Below are 21,629 nucleotides of genomic sequence, written 5' to 3'. Positions count from 1 at the left end.
ACCTTTGCTCTTTTCTCTAAGTCTTAAGCACTTACTCTAGGGAAGTAGCACCTGCTCTCACTTTGCTCTGAGGCCACCTAGTAGTTAATATACAAAAGAAAGGGAGGGTGCAGCTTCCTAAAAATTTCCTTTTCTACTTGGCTCCTTTGAGAAGACTTAACTGAGTTTCATCTTTTTTCTCCTTTCAGGTTTTGGATTATATTTTAGCTGATTCAATTTTTTGAAGGGTCACAATTTAAAAAAAAACATCATAATGCCTTGTATTTGCATAGACCTTTTTTTCCCCTGAGTTTTCCCACCAATTTTTCCTTTAGGTGTTATATAAATGTGTTTTTAAAATTGTTTGATCTTTACAGGTAAGTGAGGTAGGCAGGGCTCTGTTTGATAGAAGAGGAAACAGCTCCAAAAAGGTCCAAAAAACCAAAAATAATTAATGACATAACAAAATAACATAACAAAAACTAGAAGACAGTCTTACATAGGCTAAGACTCTTCGGTTGTTTTTCTGTCTGTTAAGCTGAAATATAAAATTTATTAATAATAACATATAGTTATTGTTGAGGTAGAAAGGAGTGCTTGAGACAAATGAAGCAAGCAGCATGCAGGATGTGATATTTGAGACAAGATGCAGGATGTGACCAACCAGAAAAGTGATCAAAGAAGACTATGCATTGAAGCTCCCCATGGTGGACTTACAAGTGTGCTTTTCACACAGCACCCCTAATTCCAGAACAATTCTTCCCCTCCTCTTTCCTATTCTCTTTGCTTATCTGTGTGATAAAGACACCTCCTGACTACCTGCTATCCCAGGCATTTTGGAGCTGAGCTTGCTCCTCCCCTTTTCGTGTCCCCTTTCCCCCATTCCATAAAATTGTATTTAAACCAGGCACCTAACCCCAATAAGGGCCTTTGCCTACAGGAAGCAGGGCCACTCTGCCCTCTTAAGGAAGTAGGGCCTGCAGCCTATGCTCTGCCTCCTATCTGGAGTAGAGCCCACTGGGGCTCTGCCTCAGGGGACGCAGGCTTGCTTGGGTGCATCACCACGATAAATGGCATTCTTTAACTTGGAGACTGAACCGGAGAGTGAATTCTTTCAGGACAATAAGACCTGAACTTCTATTCCTCATCACTTCAGGTGGCACCCCAACGTTCTTAGGGTGTACCCTGAACTCATCAGTTATTACACATTATGTAGCATATACATTATAAATAATAACAAACACAACTGTTAAAGCAGTCATCCTTTATCCATTTGACACAATCTCCCCAAGTCTTCTTTTGGGAGAAAAACCCCCAAATAAAACAACATCTTTAGTTTTGGGCTCAGCAATTTAATTCAATAAGAACTTATTAAGTGCCTACTATATGCCAGACTCAGTGCTAGGTGCTCAGGCTCAAAATGAGCCATGATCTGCCTCAAGGAGCTTACATGTATTCTGATCAATCAATCAATCAATCAATCAATAAGCAATTATTAAATGCCAACTATGTGCCAGGTGATGTGCCAAAGTGCTGGGGCTCCAAAGAAAGGCAAGCCCCTTCTCATGTTCTAATGGGGGAGACAATGTGTGCAAATAACTTCATATAAACATATACACAGGTTAAATACACACAAAAATTAAATTTAAAATATGCGAAATTATTTCCAGGGGGAGGGAGGGGAGGGAGGATTGAAAATTGGCTTCTCTGGCACATAGCACTTGAGCTTTGAAGGAAGCTCGGGCTGCTCTGAGGAAGAGGTGAGGACGGAGTAACTTTCAGGCATGGAAGACAGCCTAGGCAAAGGTGCCCTGTGTGAGGGACAGGGATTGGATCTCAAGGGAACTGGAGAGAGCAGGATGCCAGTTTGGAGTACTGGAAGGAGGGTAATGAACTAGAAGAGATAGACCCTAGTCAGAATGTGAAGGGCTTTTCAAGTCAGAGTCAATAAAAAATATTTGCAAAGTAAATGCCAAGTCATTTTCGGGTGGGGTTGGTGGTATGCGGAGGGGAGAGGGAGGGCACGAGAAACTGGAACAATGGGGGGAAAGCCTGGTACAGGAGGTGGCGATGGAGCTGACCTTCAGGGGAGCCAGGGATTCTAAGAGGTAGAGATGATGAGGGAATACATTCCAGGCCTGTGCAGAAGTTCTCACTAAGGCAGGAGATGGAATGTAACCTTTAGAGAGCAGCAAGTACTCCAGTTTGGTTGGAGTGTATGCAGAGCATGAAGAACAGTGACGTGCAATCAATTACTTGGAAAGGTGGGCTGGAGACACAGTGTGAAGGGTTTAAAAACCAAATAAAGGAGGAGTATGCATTTTACCTATCCTAGAGGCAATAGGCGGTGCTTAAATTCCTGGAGGAGGGGGAATGCTTTGGGAATATCTATTTGGCCGCAATGTAGGGGAGGATTGGGAGAAGTGAGGAGAGGGGAGGGGAAAGGTGGGGAGGGGTGGGAAGGAAGGTTAGTTAGGAGGTTAGAGGAATAGTCCTTTGGAGAGGTAATGAAGACTTGTTCATAGCGGTGTGACTGAAAAATGAGAATGGGCGTCAAAGATTTTGTGGAGGTAAGATTGATAAGATTTGATAAATGACTGGCTGTGGTCGGGTGGTGGAAGGGAGGAGGTATTACAGATAACTCTTAGGTTGGGAACTGGGTGATTAGAAAATTTTTTTCATTCAGAAAACAAGCATTTATTAAGAGCTTACTCTGTGCCAGGAACTGTCCCTAGGCTCTGAGGATACAAAGAGAGGCAAAAATATGGTCCTTGTTCTCAATCCATTCACAATAACTAAGTATATAAAAGATATAGACACTGTAAACAGAAGGTAATTTCCGAGGGAAGGGACTGGAGTGGGAGTTGGAGAATGGAGACTAGGAAATACTTCCTGCAGAAGGGCAGATTTGAATTGAGTCTTGAAGGAAGTCAAGGAAACTAGCAGAAATAGTAAAGTTAGGAAAAGGAGTGGGTTTTTAGGGAAAGACAGTGCCTTCTTTGAGTGGGGCTTAATTAAATCTATTGACCATTAAGTGTTTTAAATTTAAATTCAGGCCTCTAAGCAAAACTTGGAAGAACCTCTATATAGCTCAGTACTGGAAATGACCTAATTGCTCCTTTTGGAGCTAGCTTTAGGAGATCTGTTGACCAGCTTTTCATTCTTCTTCCAGTCTCGGGACATGCCCACTAGTCAAAGGACAAAATTAGAAAGTGGGCTGAAAATATTCCTCATATACAGTAGTAGGTGGTTTAATAATAATAATGGTTATCAATTTATTTAGCGTTTTAAGGTTTGCAAAGCGATTTACAAATATTTCATGTCTCAACAAGCCAATGTTTGTGGAAATAATGAATTCAATTTACTTCCACAAACATTTATTAAGCCCTAGTATGGCCAGGTACAGGGGAATATATTCAGACTACAAAACGTTTGTGAGGGGTTTCGGAAATCTTTTGAATACAGTCCATTTCATTTAATTAGACCCTTGTTTTTCAACCTAGTGTTTTACGTCAAAACCCTTAAACACCAGTGCCTTCCTTCTGTTGATTATCTCCAATTTATCATCTATTTATTGTTTGTACATAGCTGTTCGAACGTTGCCTCCTCTATTAGAACATGCGCTTCTTGAGGGCAGGGGCTGTCTTTTGCCTTTGTTTGTGTCCCCAGCTCGTAGCACTGTGCCTGGCACCCAGTAGGCGCTTCCTAAATGCTTGTTAGCTGGGTGACTGACATTCACTGAGCTGCTTGAATTTGCGTCTCTTATCCTACAGCCATGCTCCATGTTCACCTTCCAGAGTCTTTTAATGCTAAGGGCTACTGGCAAGGGTAGGCTTTCCTCCTAGCCCGGCTAGGACACCTTCCTCCAACTCAGTGGGCTAAGACACTTTGACCCTTTTTACATTTAAGCAGCAAACGCTGACCAGCCTGTCTGTCTAATCATTTACGAAACCGGTCAACGTCTGTTTCTTAGACTGGAGACTTTGGCTCATTCTTGGCCAGGATGGCCGAAAACCATTCAATTCCAAACCTAAAGGTCAGCAGAGCACTCCTTAAGGTCAAACTGAAAGGAAAAACTAAATGCCTAACCAGGGGCCGGTCTGGTGAACCCAGGACTCCTCTTCTGCCCTCCTCCCTCCCCCCCCGCCCGGGTTAGAGCAGCTTTTCCCCGCCCCCTTTCGGCCTGCCCTCCTCTTGTCTCCTCGTCTTCCAGAGTAAGCCCCGCCCCTCCCCTCTTCGCCACGCCCCCGCTCCCACCCCCCCCCGGAACGAATATCTGTCAGCGCCGGGCCCGCCCGGACGCTTCTTGCCGGGGCTCACCGCAGCGGTGACTCGGCAGCGGCGCCTCTCGTCATCAGTGACAGCCCCGAGTCGTGCTTCGTTTTGCGCCTCCCGTCCAGATGCAGTCACTTCCACCGTGGCAAATAGTCCTGGGAGGGAGCGGAGTTCCGGGACGCTAGAGAGGCGGCGGGGGAGCCGAAGGCTGCCTCCCGGGGCCCTGCGCACAGGCGCGGGGGGCATTGGGGTTGTCCCGGCTGCGGCGGGAGCGGGCAAAGCCGGGGAAAGCCCCGCTCCCTGGCCCGGATCCCTCCGCGGGCTGTCGCGGTGCTGAGGCCGAGGGAGCCGCCATTTTGGATGTTCGGTTCCTGCTGCCACAGCTGCCGCCGCCCCCGGAGCTGCCGGTTTTACTCGAGGTTTCGGGCCGGTGAGTGTCCTTCGCGGCGCCCGGAGCCGCTGCCTCCCGCTCCCCGCGATGGCGGAGAGCGCTCGGCCGGACGCCCCCTGTCAAGCCGGAGGGCCGAGCCCGGAGCCCAGGCCGTGGGGGGTGGGGAAGGAGGAGGAGCAGGCCGGAGCCGGAGAGGCAGCCCGGCAGCGGCTCTTTCGGGGGGTCAGGGGGCTCTGCGCCCCGCGCCCGCTGTGGTGGCGCCAGCGGGGCGGCTGGCTGCGGGTCTCCGGCCCCCGGACTTTTCCGGGCGGACCCTGCCCCTGGAGGGATCCTCCCCAGGAACTGGGGCTTTCGCGGCCGTCCCGGGCCCCACCCCCCCGCGTGGCTCCCGGGAGCCACGTCTCCGCTCTCCTTAGCCGCTCCAGCCCCGAGACGTCTCCCCGAGGCTCCCGTCACCCCCAGGGTCTGCCGCCTTGCAGGCGCCCGAGAAGCGAGCACCGCCTGGACCCTCCCACCTTTCTGAAACTTGACATATCTGCATCCCCCACCCTCGAGTGGACACACACACCCACTCACACGCGTGCCTCTTTTGAGGGCCAACCTGGACCTGCTTCCTGGCCTCGCCTTCATTGTCCGATTCCGAAACTTCGTCTCCGTCCCCTTCCCCTCCCCGTCCGGCTCCCAAAGTCCGCTGGACCACAGCTTCTTCCAGTGGTCTGAAAGGCCAGTTACTGCCCACTGGCTAGTGTGCTTTTACCAGAAAGGGGGTTGTGTCCCCAGTTTTTGGTGTAGAACATCTTTCTTCACCAGCTGGTCCAGGTGTGCAAATGTTATTTTCAACAGTAGCTGGAAGAAGGCAAATAAAACGGCATTGATTGCTATCATGATTCTTTGTTGGAGCATGCAGCTTTACAGCATTTGTTAGTACTTCTGTGTCTAGAGGTTAAGTCGAAAGCTCAGTGCCCCTTGGCATGAATGCCCTTGAAGAAAGTTCGTCGAAAATAATTTCCTTGGTTGTCATTTAGGACTTAGCTAACACAATAGGAAAACTTAACGAGGATTTTGAATTATTCTCATTTTCAGGTCTGTAATAGTACCTACGGGAAATAATTTTCATTAACTTTAGAATACTTAATTTTTATTATCTCTTCCCTCCACTTTTTTTTAAACATTCTTTAACTTTATATCCAAAATCTTAAACTTTGGGGAGACCCTGTATTAACTCAGCATACTGCCTTAATACATTCTTTCAATGTTCCAATAGGCAAATGAAAAGCATTTCACAGTTAATTTGTTAGTTACCCTTCATGTCATTTCAAGTTAGTTGAGTGGGACTGAATCATCTTAATGTCATTGCTGTAGAAACCCAGGCAGAGAAGTGGAGTAACTTGTTTGAGTTCACAAAAAAGGCATAGTGACAAAAGTTAGTATTTTACATCCTACTTCAAAATGAAGTCAGTAAATTATTCTTTGTTCTGTGCATTAGTGATTTATTCTTTTCACTAAGGTGTTAACCTGCTGATAAAACATTTTATGTTAGCTGTATGTAGTCTCGGGTGGAGACTTTTTTTAGTATACTCTGTTTCTGTGTATCTTATTTTTTGTCATGTGACTTTCTTTGAGGAACATTTTCGAAATATTTTAAAAGATTAATTTTAGGCACTTAGTCCTCTTAGTGCCTTTGTGTTTACTTTTGAACTATGGAGTATTTTGGTTTAGGAAATTGGTGCTGTTTAAAATTTGTTCCTAGAAAATAAGATAACCTTTTGTTTTAACTGTTGGAGTTCAGGAAGATTTCAGACAAGTATAAGTTGATTTAGTGTTATATAATAGTACTATTTGTTTAATATAGTAACTACTGTATAGTAATTCCTGTAGCACTTTAAAGTTTGCTTTGCTCACAACTGCATGATGTAGGTCCTTTGTCTATTTTACAGATGATGAAAGAGACTTAGAAAAGTTAAGTGACTCAAAGCTACTGTTAGTGCTGGGAAACACTGCCGAATGTGCAGGTATTTATTGTCAACTAATATATTTGCTAGCATATTATTTTCTTGAATTACATCTTTATATAGTCGAATTAGAAGGCTTGATATATGTTATTTTTAACTTAAAGTCTGTAATGATTAATATAATGGAGTGTTATTGTTTTTTTTAATTTCTCACTTTGTTACAAAATTTATACACTTTGAATAGAACAAGGGCTTTTGTTTTATGAACTTTCAAGTAATGTATTATGCTGAAGACAACACCATCAACTTCATAAACACAAATATTTACTGAATACCTACGAGGTGTAATTATTTTGAGAAATATGGCTTGAAAAAACTATTAAGGTGTTGTGAAAGCTTATGTCCTGCTCCATTTAGGACCACTTCTGTCTTTGGGAAGCTCTTCTTTCTGAATGGAGGCTTAGTAGCATGATTTGGGTTAAAAAGTTACGTGTTTGTTTATTCCTAATACAGCTGAGTGAGGTATTTAATTTTTTCCGAGGTAGAAACTAGATACTGTTAAAATTGGACCTTAGGTACTCAGCAGAAGTCAAGGATTTTAGTATTTCTGGAGTTTATGTAATAAGGTTAGTTGGTATCATTCAAACTTCAAACGGACTTGCATTCTGAGATTTTAGCTTTAGCAAATCTACACCTATGATCTGTCTACAAAGACAACTTGTTTACCTGTTCTAGATTCTCAAGATGATTTGATCTTTGTATTATTGTAGGTCCCAGTTCTTTCCACTTTTTGTTGTTTTCAGCTCATTTTATAATAGCATTTACAAGTAGTTTAGCTTGGGGAAGATTTATGTTTCTATCTTTTGGCTTGTAAGTTAAAAAAGAATTCCTTTTAAAGTACCTATATTAGGATCACAGTTGTTTTGGTTAGAAAAGCTTGTCTGAATAGAAAAAAGGAAGTAGAAAGGCAAGAAAAGTGTCATCTGCACTTTGAAGATAAATGAAATTTTCCTATTCTTTTAAGGAGTGGCACTGTTGAACACTTAACTTTGGCATGAGTCTGGGCCTCTATGAGAAGTCAGTTTAACAAGGGAAAAGTCAAAGTTAAGAAACAAAAACACACCTTCAGCTCACCAGCTAAACATGTTCAGTAATCAGCTAAGACTTTAGTGTAAAAGGGCATGTTACCAAAGGATGAGTAGTGCACTTTTCCTGGGGACTTGGAAGTTTGACTAAGAAATTAACTCTTTTGATCTACTTAAACAGTTAAGTCCTTTTTTGTTTAATGATTGAAGAGGAAGTATATCTGCAACCTTTGATACTTTCTGAATAATTGAAGATAGTTTAAAGACTAGCTTTTTTTTTTGTGTTGTTACAATACGGTAGTCACAGTGTAACCTGATACATGGCTGCTTTGCTAACCTCAGACTACTGCTTGTAGCTGGTGTTTGTGTTTTGCCAGCTGAGCATCTCTCACCTTTCAAATTGTTGGGTTTCAAGGTTAGCTAAGTTATGGATCCTTGGGAATAATGAAATGTGAGAGCTACATGAATTTATAAAGCTGAATTTCCATTTTTTAAGAAGAAAAAAAGCATGCTTTAGGGTTAAAAGACTTTATAGTCTGCTATGAAATATTTGGTACTCAGAGCTGAATCTTTCAAACCAAAATTAATGTCCAGAAAACCCAACATTAGCAAGAATAGTTCTCTTAGTTTTAGTTTTGGGGGTTGGGTATATCTTCTGTGTTGTACATGTTTGATTCAAGTACACGAAATAACACAAAGCTACTTGCCAGAGGTTCTCACTACTCATTTATTATTCTGTTCTGTATTTATCAAACTACACTAGTAGAAAATAGTTTCAACTTCATCTTGGTACTGAGGAAAGTTAAATTTTTTATTACTATTTCTTAGTACTCTGCCCAGAGTACATAGTTTCCCTCTTTTAAAACTTTGCTTTTTTGTAAATTTTACTGATCTGAAAAGTCTAGTAATGATCTGAGGTATTGGAAAGCATTCTTAGGAATGCCACATGTATTTGCATATATATAATATATATATATATATATATATATATATATATGTATATTTTACATGTATGTGTGATGACTAAAACTTTATAGTTATTAGCTATTAAGTATTTAAGGTTGTTCTTTTGAAGGTACAGAGGAGTTTATTGTAGAAAGAGAGAGTTCTTTTTTCTTCTAGTCTAGTGCATAAGTATTTTTAGATGCATTTATCCTATAAAAAAAAACCCTAGCATTTATGTATCAATTTAAGGTTTTCACAGCACTTTACAAATATTGTTTCATTTTGATCCTCACCACAACTCTGGGAGCTAGGTGTTGTTATTACAGATGAGGAAATCAAGGCTAAACTTAAAACTCAAGGCAGACAGAAGTTTTAAGTGACTTGCTCAGAGTCACAGAGCTAGTAAGTGTCTGAGGCAGGTTTTGAATTCATAACTTTCTCACTCAAGATTCAGTCTCATATGTTCCCTGGCCTCAAGGAGCATAAGGTACAATGACCACTGTTTCCTTTGTAACTTCCCATGATGCCAAGGGCATGCTTAATAATGCTGGGTCTTGATTAGTACAAATAATAAATCCCCAGGAGTGGTCACATAATTTGCTTTTGGCTGGAACCATTTACTCATATTTTACATAATTGTAACTTCAAATAATGCATCTTCAGATAAATCATTCTACCGGAATCTTGCAAGTATTTTTTATGACGTGAGAAAACCCTGATTTGCCTGAATTTGATGGTGATTTGCCTTAAATTGCAGATCCTCCCCCCCTTCCTATATGTGAATCCAGTTTCTCCTTCCATATTTTGATGGTTCATAACTTCAGAAACTGTAACCCTGTCTTTTGGAAAAGGGATTTTCCCAAATATGCTAATAGGAAGTAAGGGAAAAGAAATTGAAATTTTAAAAAAGTTTTCTTTGAATATTATTCCATTAAATTGGGGAAAAAATTTTAGCTTTAAATAGTAGAGAGCAGTTTATAAAATCTCTTTATATCATTTATTATATGACTTTTAGTCATACTTAGTAGTAATTTAAAGCCTTTTTTTTCCCTTGTGAGTTATGCTGTTAGAATCCCATTGTTGGCAGCTAAGGATCTAACTGAATTACGGGAAGGGACATAGTCCCATGGTGCTCCTGGTAACCCATTAGTAGATAATAGAGTTGACCTTATAGACAAAAGGTTCTCAGGTTCAGAAATTGTATCCAGAAATTGAATGTGCTTGGCATATTGTACCTCAGGAATTTACTTTTTGCACATTTCTTTATGCTCTTCCATTAATGTCATTCCAGAACGATCCACCAAGACACAAGCTGTCAGTTGAAAGCTAGTTATTTATTCAGCAGATGTACAAGTGCCTACTATGTGCAGGGAACTGTTCTAAGCCTTGTTAGTCTAATATTTTAAAATTTAAAAAACAACATGTTGGTGATGAGGCCCACGAAGAGTTCTCCTTATACTCACACTGTGGTGGACATAGATTGTGTAATTATTATGCCTATTTACAGATGACCAGACCCAGACTCACATATGTTAAATGACTTGCTCAGGGACACATCTGGCACATCTCAGAGTCTAGATTGGAACGAAGGCCTCCTGACTTAATGTTCAACACTTCATGTTACACCTAAAGATGATGTCCTAATTCTTTAAGTTTTCATTGGCTTTCTGTTAGGTGATTTAGTGTTCCCTAATACACTGTATAATTTTGATAACTGAGTTGTCTTCTGAATCTTTCTTTGCTTGGATGTTAAATCAGTGGTGTCAAACTGAAACTAAAAGAGATTCCTGCAGGCAGCTTATTGACTTAGAAAACCACAAATTCGAATTATCTGTGTTGTATTGTATTTTTATTTATTTTGTTAAACATTTCCAAATTACATTTTGTTAGATTGTGGCAGCACTTGGGAGTTTTGCAGGCCAGACACAGGCTTTGAGTTTGACATCTTTGTTTTAAATTATATTTTTCAGGTTATCAGACATTAAATTGTTAACTGTCTTCTCACTTCCCTCTCCCTAACAAAAGGAGCCACCAACCTGGATGCAGAATTACCTTTCTTATACTAAAATATTATTAGGATTGCAATAGAATTAGACAGGGCCTTGAAGGGGCCTTGGAGGTTATGTAGCCTAGTAAATTTTCTAGTAAATTTAAGTTAAGGGTTAGGAACTACCCAGAGACCACCTCTTCATTTAAGCTGCTTAAAACCTCCGTGATGATCCTGTTATATCACATGGATCTGGACTAGATTTAGGAAGTTTCTTAATTAACTTCTATCTAAATTTATCTTTTAATTCAGTGCCCCCAACTGACCTGGATCAATTTTGGTTTGCTTTAGCCTTTCTTTGTTTCTTCATTTATTCTAGAACTTGAACAGATTATGCTTTCCTTTAGCCAGTAAATACTCACAAAAGTGATTTTTGTATTGATCCTATGAAATTACGTAAGAGCTCTTATGTGACACTTAGCTCTTTGTTTTTGGTTATCAGTAACATATTCTGGTGTGTTGGTTTTTGAAGTACAGTATTGTTTCTTCCTCTTTTTTTCTTTCAGTGGAATTATGGCTACTATAGAAGTAGTAATAAGCATTTAGTTAATAAGAATCTTTAGCAGAAAATTAGATCTTTAATTATTGGTAAAGACTATATATAGGGTAAAGATAATAGAAACTCAGTTGTCTTGGAGGGACCTAAAGTCAGTTAGCTAGCATTTACTAAGTACTTACTATGTGTCAGTCACTGTTCTAAGTGCTGGGGTTACAAAGAAAGGCCAAAAAGAAGTTTCATAAGAAGACAAGAAAGAAATACAGCTGTTGTAGAAGCTTTACCAGCAGCAGCACAGAGTTAGGAAGAGATAAAATGGAGAAGAGACTGAGAAATGTGGAATTCTATGGAATAAGAAAGGAAAAGCTTCCTGAATGAGAGAAACTTGGAGTAGAAAAAGACATTAGGTAACTAGGAATATTTTGCAGATTATATTGATCAGCTTGTGTGAAAATTCAGAATTTGGGATGGTCAAGGCAAGAAGAAAACAATAGAATCCTAGATCTAAAATGTGTGGTGGGTGAAAGATGAAATGACTAAGGAAAAAAAGATTCAAGCTTCTGAGCATATGGGTTTCTTAAGTAGTACATGCCAATTGACTAAGAAATCCAGAGCAGGCCCCTTCCTCAGCTTAGGACTGGCCCCTGAAAATAGGGGGAGAACAACTTTTATGCATTAAAAACGATCAAATATGAGCAATTAATTAAAGAAAACAGTTAACCAGGATCCAACATTAGTTAATCTGACTTCTAATTGGAGGAGAGATTAGGTATTTTCCACGTTGGGAGGAGGAGAGCAAATAGGTGCAATTCTCTGAAATCAGAGAAAGAAGTATCCCATTCTCCCCAAGTGTCTGTATACAAAGGAATATGGAAACAATAACTGATTGATTAGTATGGAGCCAGTTTTCAGGTAAGACATATGGATTGCTTGAAATGTACAGTTGTGAGAAAATCCTTTCGTCAGTCTTTGGATTTGACCAGGTTTCTGGTCAGCATAACCGGGTCCTTAGTTGGGGTCTCCAAGCAGCAGGTAGAGATGGTCCAGCTTCCTAGACACATGGGGCTAGGTTCAAACAATGCAATAAGGTTTTCTCCCAGTTCCCACAGTTGAATAAAGTTTTTTCACAGGACAGAATTTGGGCCAGACTCATAATCGAGTAGAAAGGGAACTGAGTTAGCTGCAGAACTGATGAACAAGATGGAGTCAGTGTGGTTCACTCAGTTCCCACCACTAACCACTTGCTGTTCTAGTCCCTTCAGTTCCCTCCAATGGAAGGGACCTGAGAGATCATTTGCTATAACTCCCCCATTTCACAGATGAAACTAAAGCCACGGAGGCCAGGGACTGGCTTTGGTCACACACAAGTTTGTAAGTAACAGAGGCAGGGTTTGAACTTGGGTCTTGGGATTCCAAAGCCAGAGTTATTTCCAGTGTAGATGTTAATACCGTCACCTGAAGTAGATATACTTGGTTAGAACAGAGCCCTCTGGGGAGTCCCAGATGATGATGGCTTTCTTTTCTTCCCTATTTCTGTCATCATCAGTCTCATTGAGATCCTCATATTTCTAGCTGGACTACTGCCCTCAACTCCCAACAGGTCCTCCCACTTTCTTTCACTTCCTCACTTTAAATTCTGTGTTCAAGTCTGTGCACACACACACACACACACACACACACACACACACACACACACACACACAGTCATGTCACTAATCAGCTCAAGCTCTTCAGTAGTGACTTAGTGCTAGCATTCATAACCTGGTGTCCATGAACCTTTTTTTTAAATTTTAAGACTACTGCATTTCAGTATAATTGGCAACTTTTGTAATCCCATATATTTTATTTTATACTTTTAAAAACATGATTCTGAGAAGGGACCCGTAGGATTAACCAGACTGCCAAAAAGGAGTCTAATAATGCAAAGAAAGTTAAGAACCCCTGGCTCATTCTGGCCTGGATTTTATGGCTGCTTGTAGTCTGGCACCTTCCTTTCATCCGAGTGTTCTCTTACGTTATTTTATTTTATTTTATTTTTGGTATAGCTGTCTTTAATAAGACCACAGGACTAGAAGGCAACTGAAGGACAGAAACCAGTTATGTTTATTGCAATTGATGTGAATTATTTCAGATACTTAAATTCTGTCATCCCAGTACTCTTCTTGTACAGTAATATTTAGATTAGTTTCCAATTCTGTGTGAAACATCTTTTGATATCAATGCAGTGGAGTAACTTTGTAGAAGCAGGATTTGTTTTTTTTTCCTTTCATGGTTGGTTTATTCAATGATAGTTAAAAAAACCCCAACTTTGGCTGCCATGCTATTGCAAATAAATTTTTCGTCAGTCTTGTCGGAATGTTATTTTTCTGTACATTTTTCCCCCCTTTGTGCTGGAGAGGCAGCATGGTTAAGTGGAAAGACCACTACACTTAGACCTAAGTTTGAATTCTGCTTCTAATACTTATTAGCTCTGTGACCATGAGCAAGTCTCAAACTTTTTCCTCATTTGGAAAATGGAGATAATAATATATATATATACCTTAGAGAACTGTAGTGAGTATCAAACCTGATAACTCGGGTGTCATAGGACGCTCTTCTGGTCCCTCTTCTGTTCTCCCTTGATACTATATCACTTGGTGATCTCATCAGCAGTCATTGATTCAAATACCATCTTTATGCTGATGTTTCTTATATCTACTTATCCAGCTATCATGTGCTGACCTCCAGGCTCACATCCCAACTGCTTATTGGACATCTTGAATTGGACATCCCTTAGACATTTTAAACTCTGAACTGAACTGAACTGATCTTCATCCTGATTAACAAACCCTCGCCTCTTCCTAACTTCCCTGTTACTGTTGAAGGTACCACCATCCTCCCAGGCTCATGACCTAGGTGTCATCCTTCACTCTTTTATCTCACCTCCCATATCCATTCTTTTTGTTGACAAAGCCTTGACCTCAAGGTCAAGGTCTCCTAACATCTTACACATATATGCCCCCTTTTCTCTTGACACTGCTTAAAGTCTCAGTCTGGTCAGTGTCATCCCCTCTACTCACTAAACTCCAGTGGCTCCTTTTTACCTTCATGATCAAATATAAAATCTTTGTTTACCAGTCAAAGACTTTTAAAACCTAGTCCTTCTACCTTTCCAGTATGTTTTTTTAGGCAGTTGGGGTTAAGTTTGCCCAGGGCCACACAGCTAGTAAGTGTCAGGTGTTTGGTCTGAGGCTGGATTTGAACTCAGGTCCTCCTGACTTCAGGGCTGGTTCTCTATCTACTGCGCCACCTAGCTGCCCTTAAAGCTTTTTTTTTTGGTGAGCTAATTCAGATTAAGTGACTTGCCCAGGGTCACACAGCTAGTAAGTGTTAAGTGTCTGAGGCCAGATTTGAACCCAGGTCCTCCTGACTCCACGGCTGGTTGTATCCAGTATTCTTAACATGTTACATTTCCCCCTGTGTCGCCTCCCCCCCGCCAATATACTCTGAATCAGTGACCCTGGCTTCCCTGCTGTTCCTTGAACAAGAAACACCATCTCCCAGCTCTGAGCATTTTCTCTGGCTGTCCCTCCTGCCTGAAATGCTCTCCCTCCTGGCATTCCTGGCTTCCTTCGAGTCCCAGCTAAAATTTCACCTTCTTTCCCTATCACCTTTTATTCTAGTGCTTCTGTTGATTATTTCCAATTTATCCTGTACATATGCTGTTTATATGTAGTTGTTTGCATGTTCTCTCCCCAATTAGGCTGCTAGCTCCTTGAGGGCAGAGATTGTTTTGTGCCCTTTTTTTGTAGCTCTAGTGCCTGTGCTTAGTGGGTACATAATGTTCATTGATAGACTGAAATAATAATGTTCATGAAGTGTTCTGCAAACCTCAAAGTACCCTATAAATGTTTGCTACTGTTCTGTAATTATTAATAATCAAACTGTACTGCTGGCTGTCCACTAGTCAAACCCCATTGATTCCCACCTCACTTTTGCTTATTCAGCCCTCTGTGATGAATGTTCTCTTCTCCCTGCCTATTAAATTCTTACCTACTTGTTAGAGGCATTCATTGCCTTCTTCTTCCCTGATCTTTCTGTTAGAAGCAGCTAAGTGATAACAGTGGATCACTGGATTTAAATTGAGAGTGACCTGAGTTGAAATCCTACCTCATACTGTTTAACTTAGTGACTCTAGGGAAGTCATTTTCCTCATCAGTAAAGTGGCACCTACCTCATAGAGTTGTTGTGAGAATCAAAGGAGATGACATTTGAAGTGCTATGTAAGTGCTAGTTATTGTTATCATAGCCTGGAGGGCAGTTATTGGCACCACAGTGGGCAAAAATTCATCTTCCTGAGTTCAAATGTGGTCTCAGACACTTACTAGCTGTGTGACCCTGGGCAAGTACCTTAACCCTGCTTTCCTCCATTTCCTCATCTGTCAAAATGAGCTAGAGAAGGAAATGGCAAACTACGCCAGTGTCTTTGCCAAGAAAACCTTGAATGGGGTCACAGAGTCAGACATGAATGAAAAAACAACTGAACAATAACATTAGTAATGAACCTTACCTCCTTTAACCTCAGGGGGCTTGGCTGGCAGCTTTTTTATATGTTATTGGGAATAATTTACTTCTTTAATTCTGGGTACCACATTTTAGGAAAGATACAGAAAATTGGGGCAGGTCTAGAGGAGGGGTGACTAGGGTGGTGAGAGAACTAGAGTTGAAGTAATTAGGGATATTTGGTCTGGAGAAGAAAAGTTAAGGCATTATGATAACTGTCTCTAAGTATTTGAATGGTCATGGAGAAAAGGGATTAGACTTGTGCTCTTGGTCCTAAAGAATAGAACTAGAAGAGATAATAGCTAGCATTTATATAACTTTAGAGTTTGCAACAAGTCTATGAAGTAGGTGGTATTATTATCCCCGTTTTACAGAGGAGGAAACTGAGACTGAGAGAGGAAGTGATTTGCTGAATGTCACACAGCAAAGTGTCTGAGTAAGGATTTGAACTATCCACCTAGCTGCCTGGATGTGTAGAGGTTGCTGAGAAGCAAATTATGGTTTGATGTAAGGGAAGACTTATTAATCATTCAGTTGGCAAGCATTTATTAGGCCCTACAGTATGCCAAGAATTGTGCTCAGCACTGAAGATAGAAGGAAAACAAAACAAAAAAAGTTCCCAATTAAAGGATCTCATAGTTAGAGATATCCTCCATTCAAAATAACTACAAAATGCATAAAATATTTGATTTTTAATATACCAAGGCATACCTAGAACTTACATAAATTTAATTCTAATACATTCTTTACAAGAATAAAGCAATACCAAAATAGAGAGTCATTGTTCATTGTGGGGTTTTGCCCTTGTAATAAAAATGCTACCCAAAATTAATGTATGGATTTATAGACTTGTGCTGTGCCACTCAAACTTCCAAAGGGCTACTTTTAGAACTAAGTAAAATAAATAACAGAAATCCCTTGGAGAAACAAAAGGTTTAGAACCTCAGGGGAAATGGGGAAAAAAGAAGGAATAAAAGAGGCATTAGCATGATCAGATTTCAAAATATTGAAAAGTAGATCAGTGACAAAAACCATATAAGTGAGATTCAGAGCCAATAAAATGTAGCTTCTTATTCAGTCAACCCAAGAACTTGTTGCTGGGCCAAAAAACAACTTCATTCAACAAGAACCATTAAAGAAATTGGAGAACAGTTTAGCAGAAAATAGATTTAGACTAGCATTGTCTACCATATAAGCTATACCATATAACCACATAAAGTAGATATATAAAATGTCATGTCATTCAGAGAGGAGAAAAGATGGAGATATTTATCAGATCTTTATAAGATTTATAAGTGATTATAAGTATTGTTAACCAAGCAGTAGATGGGATGATCATAAAAGATAAATTAATGATTTAGATCAGCGGTGTCAAATTCAAATGGAAACAGATCTTTCAGTTTCATATTAACTTAGAAAACCACAAATTAACATTATGTTATATTTTTATATTTTTTAAAACATTTCCCAATTACATTTTAATCTGGTTCCAGCCATTTAGTTTGCTGCCTGCAAGTTTGACACCTCTGATTTAAAAGATCTAAAATTTAAAAGTTTCTTTGTGAGCAAAATCAGTGCAACTAGAATAAAACTGGGGAAATTTTTTTTTTTGTATCAGATAAATCTGATAGTGTTCATTCCATCTTGTTGGCACTTTGTGCTCTGAACTGAAGGTCCTGAGAAACTTCGCTTAGTATTCTCTGGGAACAGTCGGTCATTTTTAATGCACCCATACCCCTTTCCACCTTGTGTTTTAAAAACAGTAATCAAATCAACACTACTTTTACCTCTGGAAAGAGTATGTGATTTGACTGCCTCACATATTGCCGTCTTTGTGACTTCTAGACTGTAACTTCCTGTAAACCACTTCCCTGTATGTATTATTTTTCCCATTAGAATGGATGAAGGACAGTTACTATCTGTATTTCTGTACTCTGTACTTAGTACTGTCTTAGGCACATAGGAAACACTTAGTAAGTTTTTTTCATTCAGTCATGAAGCTCTGATATTGAAGATCTGTAAGGAATTAGTGAAAATATGTAGGGCATTCTGTAATAACTCAGTGTTGAAAGGATGTGAACAGTTCTTGAGAGAAGAAATGAAACTCTTAGCAACCATATTGGAAAAAATGTTCTGTATTGCTAATAGTATGTTTATAAAGTCATTAGCACAATGCCTTGTACGTAGTAGGTGCTACATAAATGTTTATTTCTTTTCCCTTTCCCTAATAGAAATGCAAGTTAAATCAGTGATTTTTATGTAATACCCATAAAACCGGCATTTATGTTAAAAGATGGGAATAGCCTTTCAATACATGTTAAAAAGGTGGGAAAAGACAGGGAAAACAGGCACACTAATACATTCTTGGTGGAGCTATGCATTGGTCTAGCCAAGCTGAAAAACAATTTGGAATTATTTGAGAAAAGTCAGACTATATGCTTTGACCTTAGAGTCACATTTTGAGCATAGGCCCTTAAGATGGGCAGGTAGTTAGTGAAGTGAATAGGGCACTGGGCCTGGAGTCAGGAAGACCTGAGTTCAGATCTAGCCTCACATACTTAGTAGCTGTGTGACCCTAAGCAAGTCAGTAACCCTGTTTGCCTCAGTTTCCTTATCTGTAAAATGAGCTGGAGAAGGAAATATCAAACCACTCTTCCAGTACCTTTGCCAAAAAAACCCCAAGTGGGGTCACAAAGAGTTGGACATGACTGAAAGAACTCAACCACCACAGTCCCCAAGGTGAACAGACAGGCCTCATATAGTCTAAATTATTCATAGTAGCACTTTTGGCAGTTGCAAAATATCTAAAACAAAATTGTGTGTGTTAATATTGTGGGATAATATTGTACCATAAGAAATGATTCATCATTCAAATTCAAATTTGAATCTAGGAGTTCAGAGAAACGTGGCAAAGTGGTGTGAACTTGTAGAGAGTGAAATATGCGGAACTGAGAACAGTATGTAGATTGGCTGATGATAGTAATATTTTATTTTGTCATTTCCTTTAAACTCTCCCCTCCCCCCAATAAGTTTATGGATTATAGATTAAATCGTAAAGGCTAAAAGGGCAGCCAGCAGTCTAAGAAATGACTTGTATTTGGGCTGCAAAGATGTCTTTTATCATAAATTCCCATACTTTATTGAGTCAGCTTGTCATTCTGCACAAACTTTTCTTTTTAAAATTTTGAACTTAAACACTAAATAAAAAAGAAATATCTGAATACATAGGTAGGAGTATTGTACATAAAACTTCGTATCTTTTATGTATAGCTTGCTTTTCTTTTTAAGTAAAAGTTCAGCATGTGCCTTTCAAAGCTTTGTTGTCTGTGCTTCTTTTCTGACCTTCCTTCTGTTCTTTACAATTTCAAAAAACTGCGCCAGTGACTTTCTTTTCTTTCTTTTTGCTAATCTATCCTCCCTTGCCTACCTACTCCTCTAAGGTGGGGGAGGGGAGGAAAAATAAAACCTTTGTAACAGATTTGTATAGCTATGCAAAACAAATTCCCACTTTGGCCTTGTCTAAAAATGTGTCTTATTCTGTGTCTTGAGTCCATCACTTCTTAGTCTGGAGGTGGGTAGCATGCTTTTATCCTCAGTACTCTGAAATTATAGTTGATCATTACATTGATCTGAATTCTCAAGTCTTTCAAAGTTATTTTTTCTTTATAATACTGTTATTGTATAAAATTGTTCTGGTTATGTTTATATCACTGCATTGGTTCATTCAGGTCTTTTCCCAGGTTTCTCTGCAAAACCTCTGTTTTGTCATTTCCTATGGCACAATAATATTCCATTATGTTGGTATAGCCTAATTTGTTTAGCCATTCCCCAGTAGATGGGCATTTATTTTGCTTCTGTTTCTTTGCTGTAACAAAAAGAGTTACAAGTATTTTCATATACGTGAGCCCCTTTCTACTTTCTTTGACCTCTTTGGGGATATAGACCTGGTAGCAGTATCACTGAATCAGAGAGTATAAACATTTTAGTGACTCTTGGGCAGATTTTTCGGTTTCTGTTGTTATCTATCGTTTTATTGTTATATATTCTCTTGTTACATAATTTTATAGCTTTTCAGAGCAAAATAATAGTTGCTTCCTTAAGTTTAAATATAGGTCTTTGCTGAACACATTTAATAGAATTCGGATTGTTTCCTGATTTAACTGATTTTAGTAAGGACTTCTCATGTACTGAAGGATGATAAAATGAACTTCTTCATCAGTTAACTTTGTAGGGGATAGCCCTAATACTGTCCTGTACCTCATGCTCACAATTTTAAAAATTGCCTTCAACACTTAGAGTTAGAAGGGGCTAGTTCAGATGTCATTTAGGTCAGGCCTTTTTATTTTTCAGTGGTCAGTGACTTGCCTAAGATGCCAGGTAGTGCAAGGTAAGTACATTATGTACTTGAGCTGAATTTGAACCCAGACACTTCAGGTCTAACATTCTTTCACACTGTTAACATAATGTTCGGGCATTATGATCTTATAGCAGAAATTATGTGAATACTTTGGCTAGTGAGAATTTTGTGTAATCATATTCACTTATGTATTTTTATTCTCTAGAGGATGCCAGCCCCCATTAGGCTTCGGGAGCTGATCCGGACCATCCGGACAGCCCGGACCCAAGCAGAAGAACGAGAAATGATCCAGAAAGAATGTGCTGCCATCCGGTCATCTTTTAGAGAAGAAGACAACACATATCGCTGTCGGAATGTTGCAAAGTTACTGTACATGCACATGCTGGGCTATCCTGCACACTTTGGTCAGGTAGGCTTGTCTGGATCTACCTCTTTTCCCTGTATATTGTAAGCTCCTTGAGGGCAGGGACTGTTTCACTTTTGTATTTGTATCCCCAGCACCAGGTCCAGTGCCTGGCATGTAAGAGGCGCTTTATAAATGCTCATTGGTTGGTGATACTCTTCTGGGATCTTCAACTTATTTTGGCAGGGCACTTTTGGTTTCCTTTGTTTTATGTACATTGTGAGAGTAGGAGAGGTGTGCGGTGGTGCTAGCTATGTTCCTCTCCCCCTTGAGAATATGTTCACATATTAGTCAGGTGAGATATGGTAGTGGTAGCAAGTTTAAAGATTAATTAATGGATCACATCAATCTGTTGGGGGGGGAGATGTTCTACTTTATTTCTTATTCTGTGGACATTGGATAAGTCTTTTCTACCAGGTCAGTAAAAGCATTTTAAGTCATAAAAGACTGAAATAGCTCTTAACTGTTGCTTATAGCATACTAAGCCAGTGGCTCTTTTTGGTTGACAGTAGCTTGTTTATTGCTTATTTATGTGCTAGTTCAAAATAACGTGCAAATGTGTGCTTGTTTATACATAAATGTGATATGAACATGTACATGTTTATTTTTTTTTCCTATTACAGATGATTATATAATGCTTCTCTGATAGTTGAATCAGAGATGGCAAGGCAGTTACTTTTTATGTTGTCTTCAAAAGGACTCTGATAACTGGTTGTGGACCAGCCACCATAAATTTACTTAAATTAGGGGTAGTTACCTATGGCAGTTGTTGGTGCCACCACATTTAGAGCTTGACCAGAATCTCAGGACCAGCTTTTCACTTGGCCATGCTCTCTCTTGATTTAAGCACATGTGAATCAGTTTATATTTGTGCCTACATGATCATAAACCTTGCTGAGACTGTGATTACTGGCAAAACCCAAGAATGTATTGTTTTAAAAAATGTTGTTGTTAATATCTTTTGGTTTTGTATGTATGTTTAGTAAGTATGAGTAGTGATTGTTGACTAATGGGATCAGTGTTTATGCACAGGGAACTCAAAGACTTGTTTAAGAGATGGAAACAAGATCAAGTCAGAGGTTGCATTCAGAAGTATGGCGCAGCCCAGTGAGAGTATTGTTAGGAATATCAATGCTTAGAATAATCTGAGGCCGGTG

General features: G+C 39.7%; 1 protein-coding gene across 3 annotated transcripts in view; it reads left to right on the top strand.

Annotated features, from left to right (window-relative positions):
- The first annotated feature begins 2,528 nt into the window (after positions 1–2,528).
- AP1G1 (adaptor related protein complex 1 subunit gamma 1) overlaps positions 2,529–21,629 on the top strand; it is a 67,133-nt gene continuing 48,032 nt past the window's right edge. Inside the window, exons 1-3 of one of the 3 annotated variants that reach the window (XM_078149367.1) lie at positions 4,596–4,684; positions 6,583–6,657; positions 20,275–20,478. In XM_078149367.1, the coding sequence (XP_078005493.1) occupies positions 20,278–20,478 (201 nt within the window). In that variant the 5' untranslated portion in view covers positions 4,596–4,684; positions 6,583–6,657; positions 20,275–20,277. Of the gene's footprint in view, positions 2,550–4,595; positions 4,685–6,582; positions 6,658–20,274; positions 20,479–21,629 lie in introns of those variants that run through there. The other 2 variants (XM_020963548.2, XM_078149366.1) reach the window with 2 other exon arrangements.

This window comes from Phascolarctos cinereus, unplaced genomic scaffold (assembly GCF_003287225.1).
Source record: "Phascolarctos cinereus isolate Bilbo 61053 unplaced genomic scaffold, phaCin_HiC Scaffold_2;HRSCAF=192, whole genome shotgun sequence".
Lineage (NCBI taxonomy): Eukaryota > Metazoa > Chordata > Mammalia > Diprotodontia > Phascolarctidae > Phascolarctos > Phascolarctos cinereus.
The sequence above is the reverse complement of the archived record's forward strand: the minus strand, read 5'-3'. Positions and strand labels throughout refer to the sequence as shown.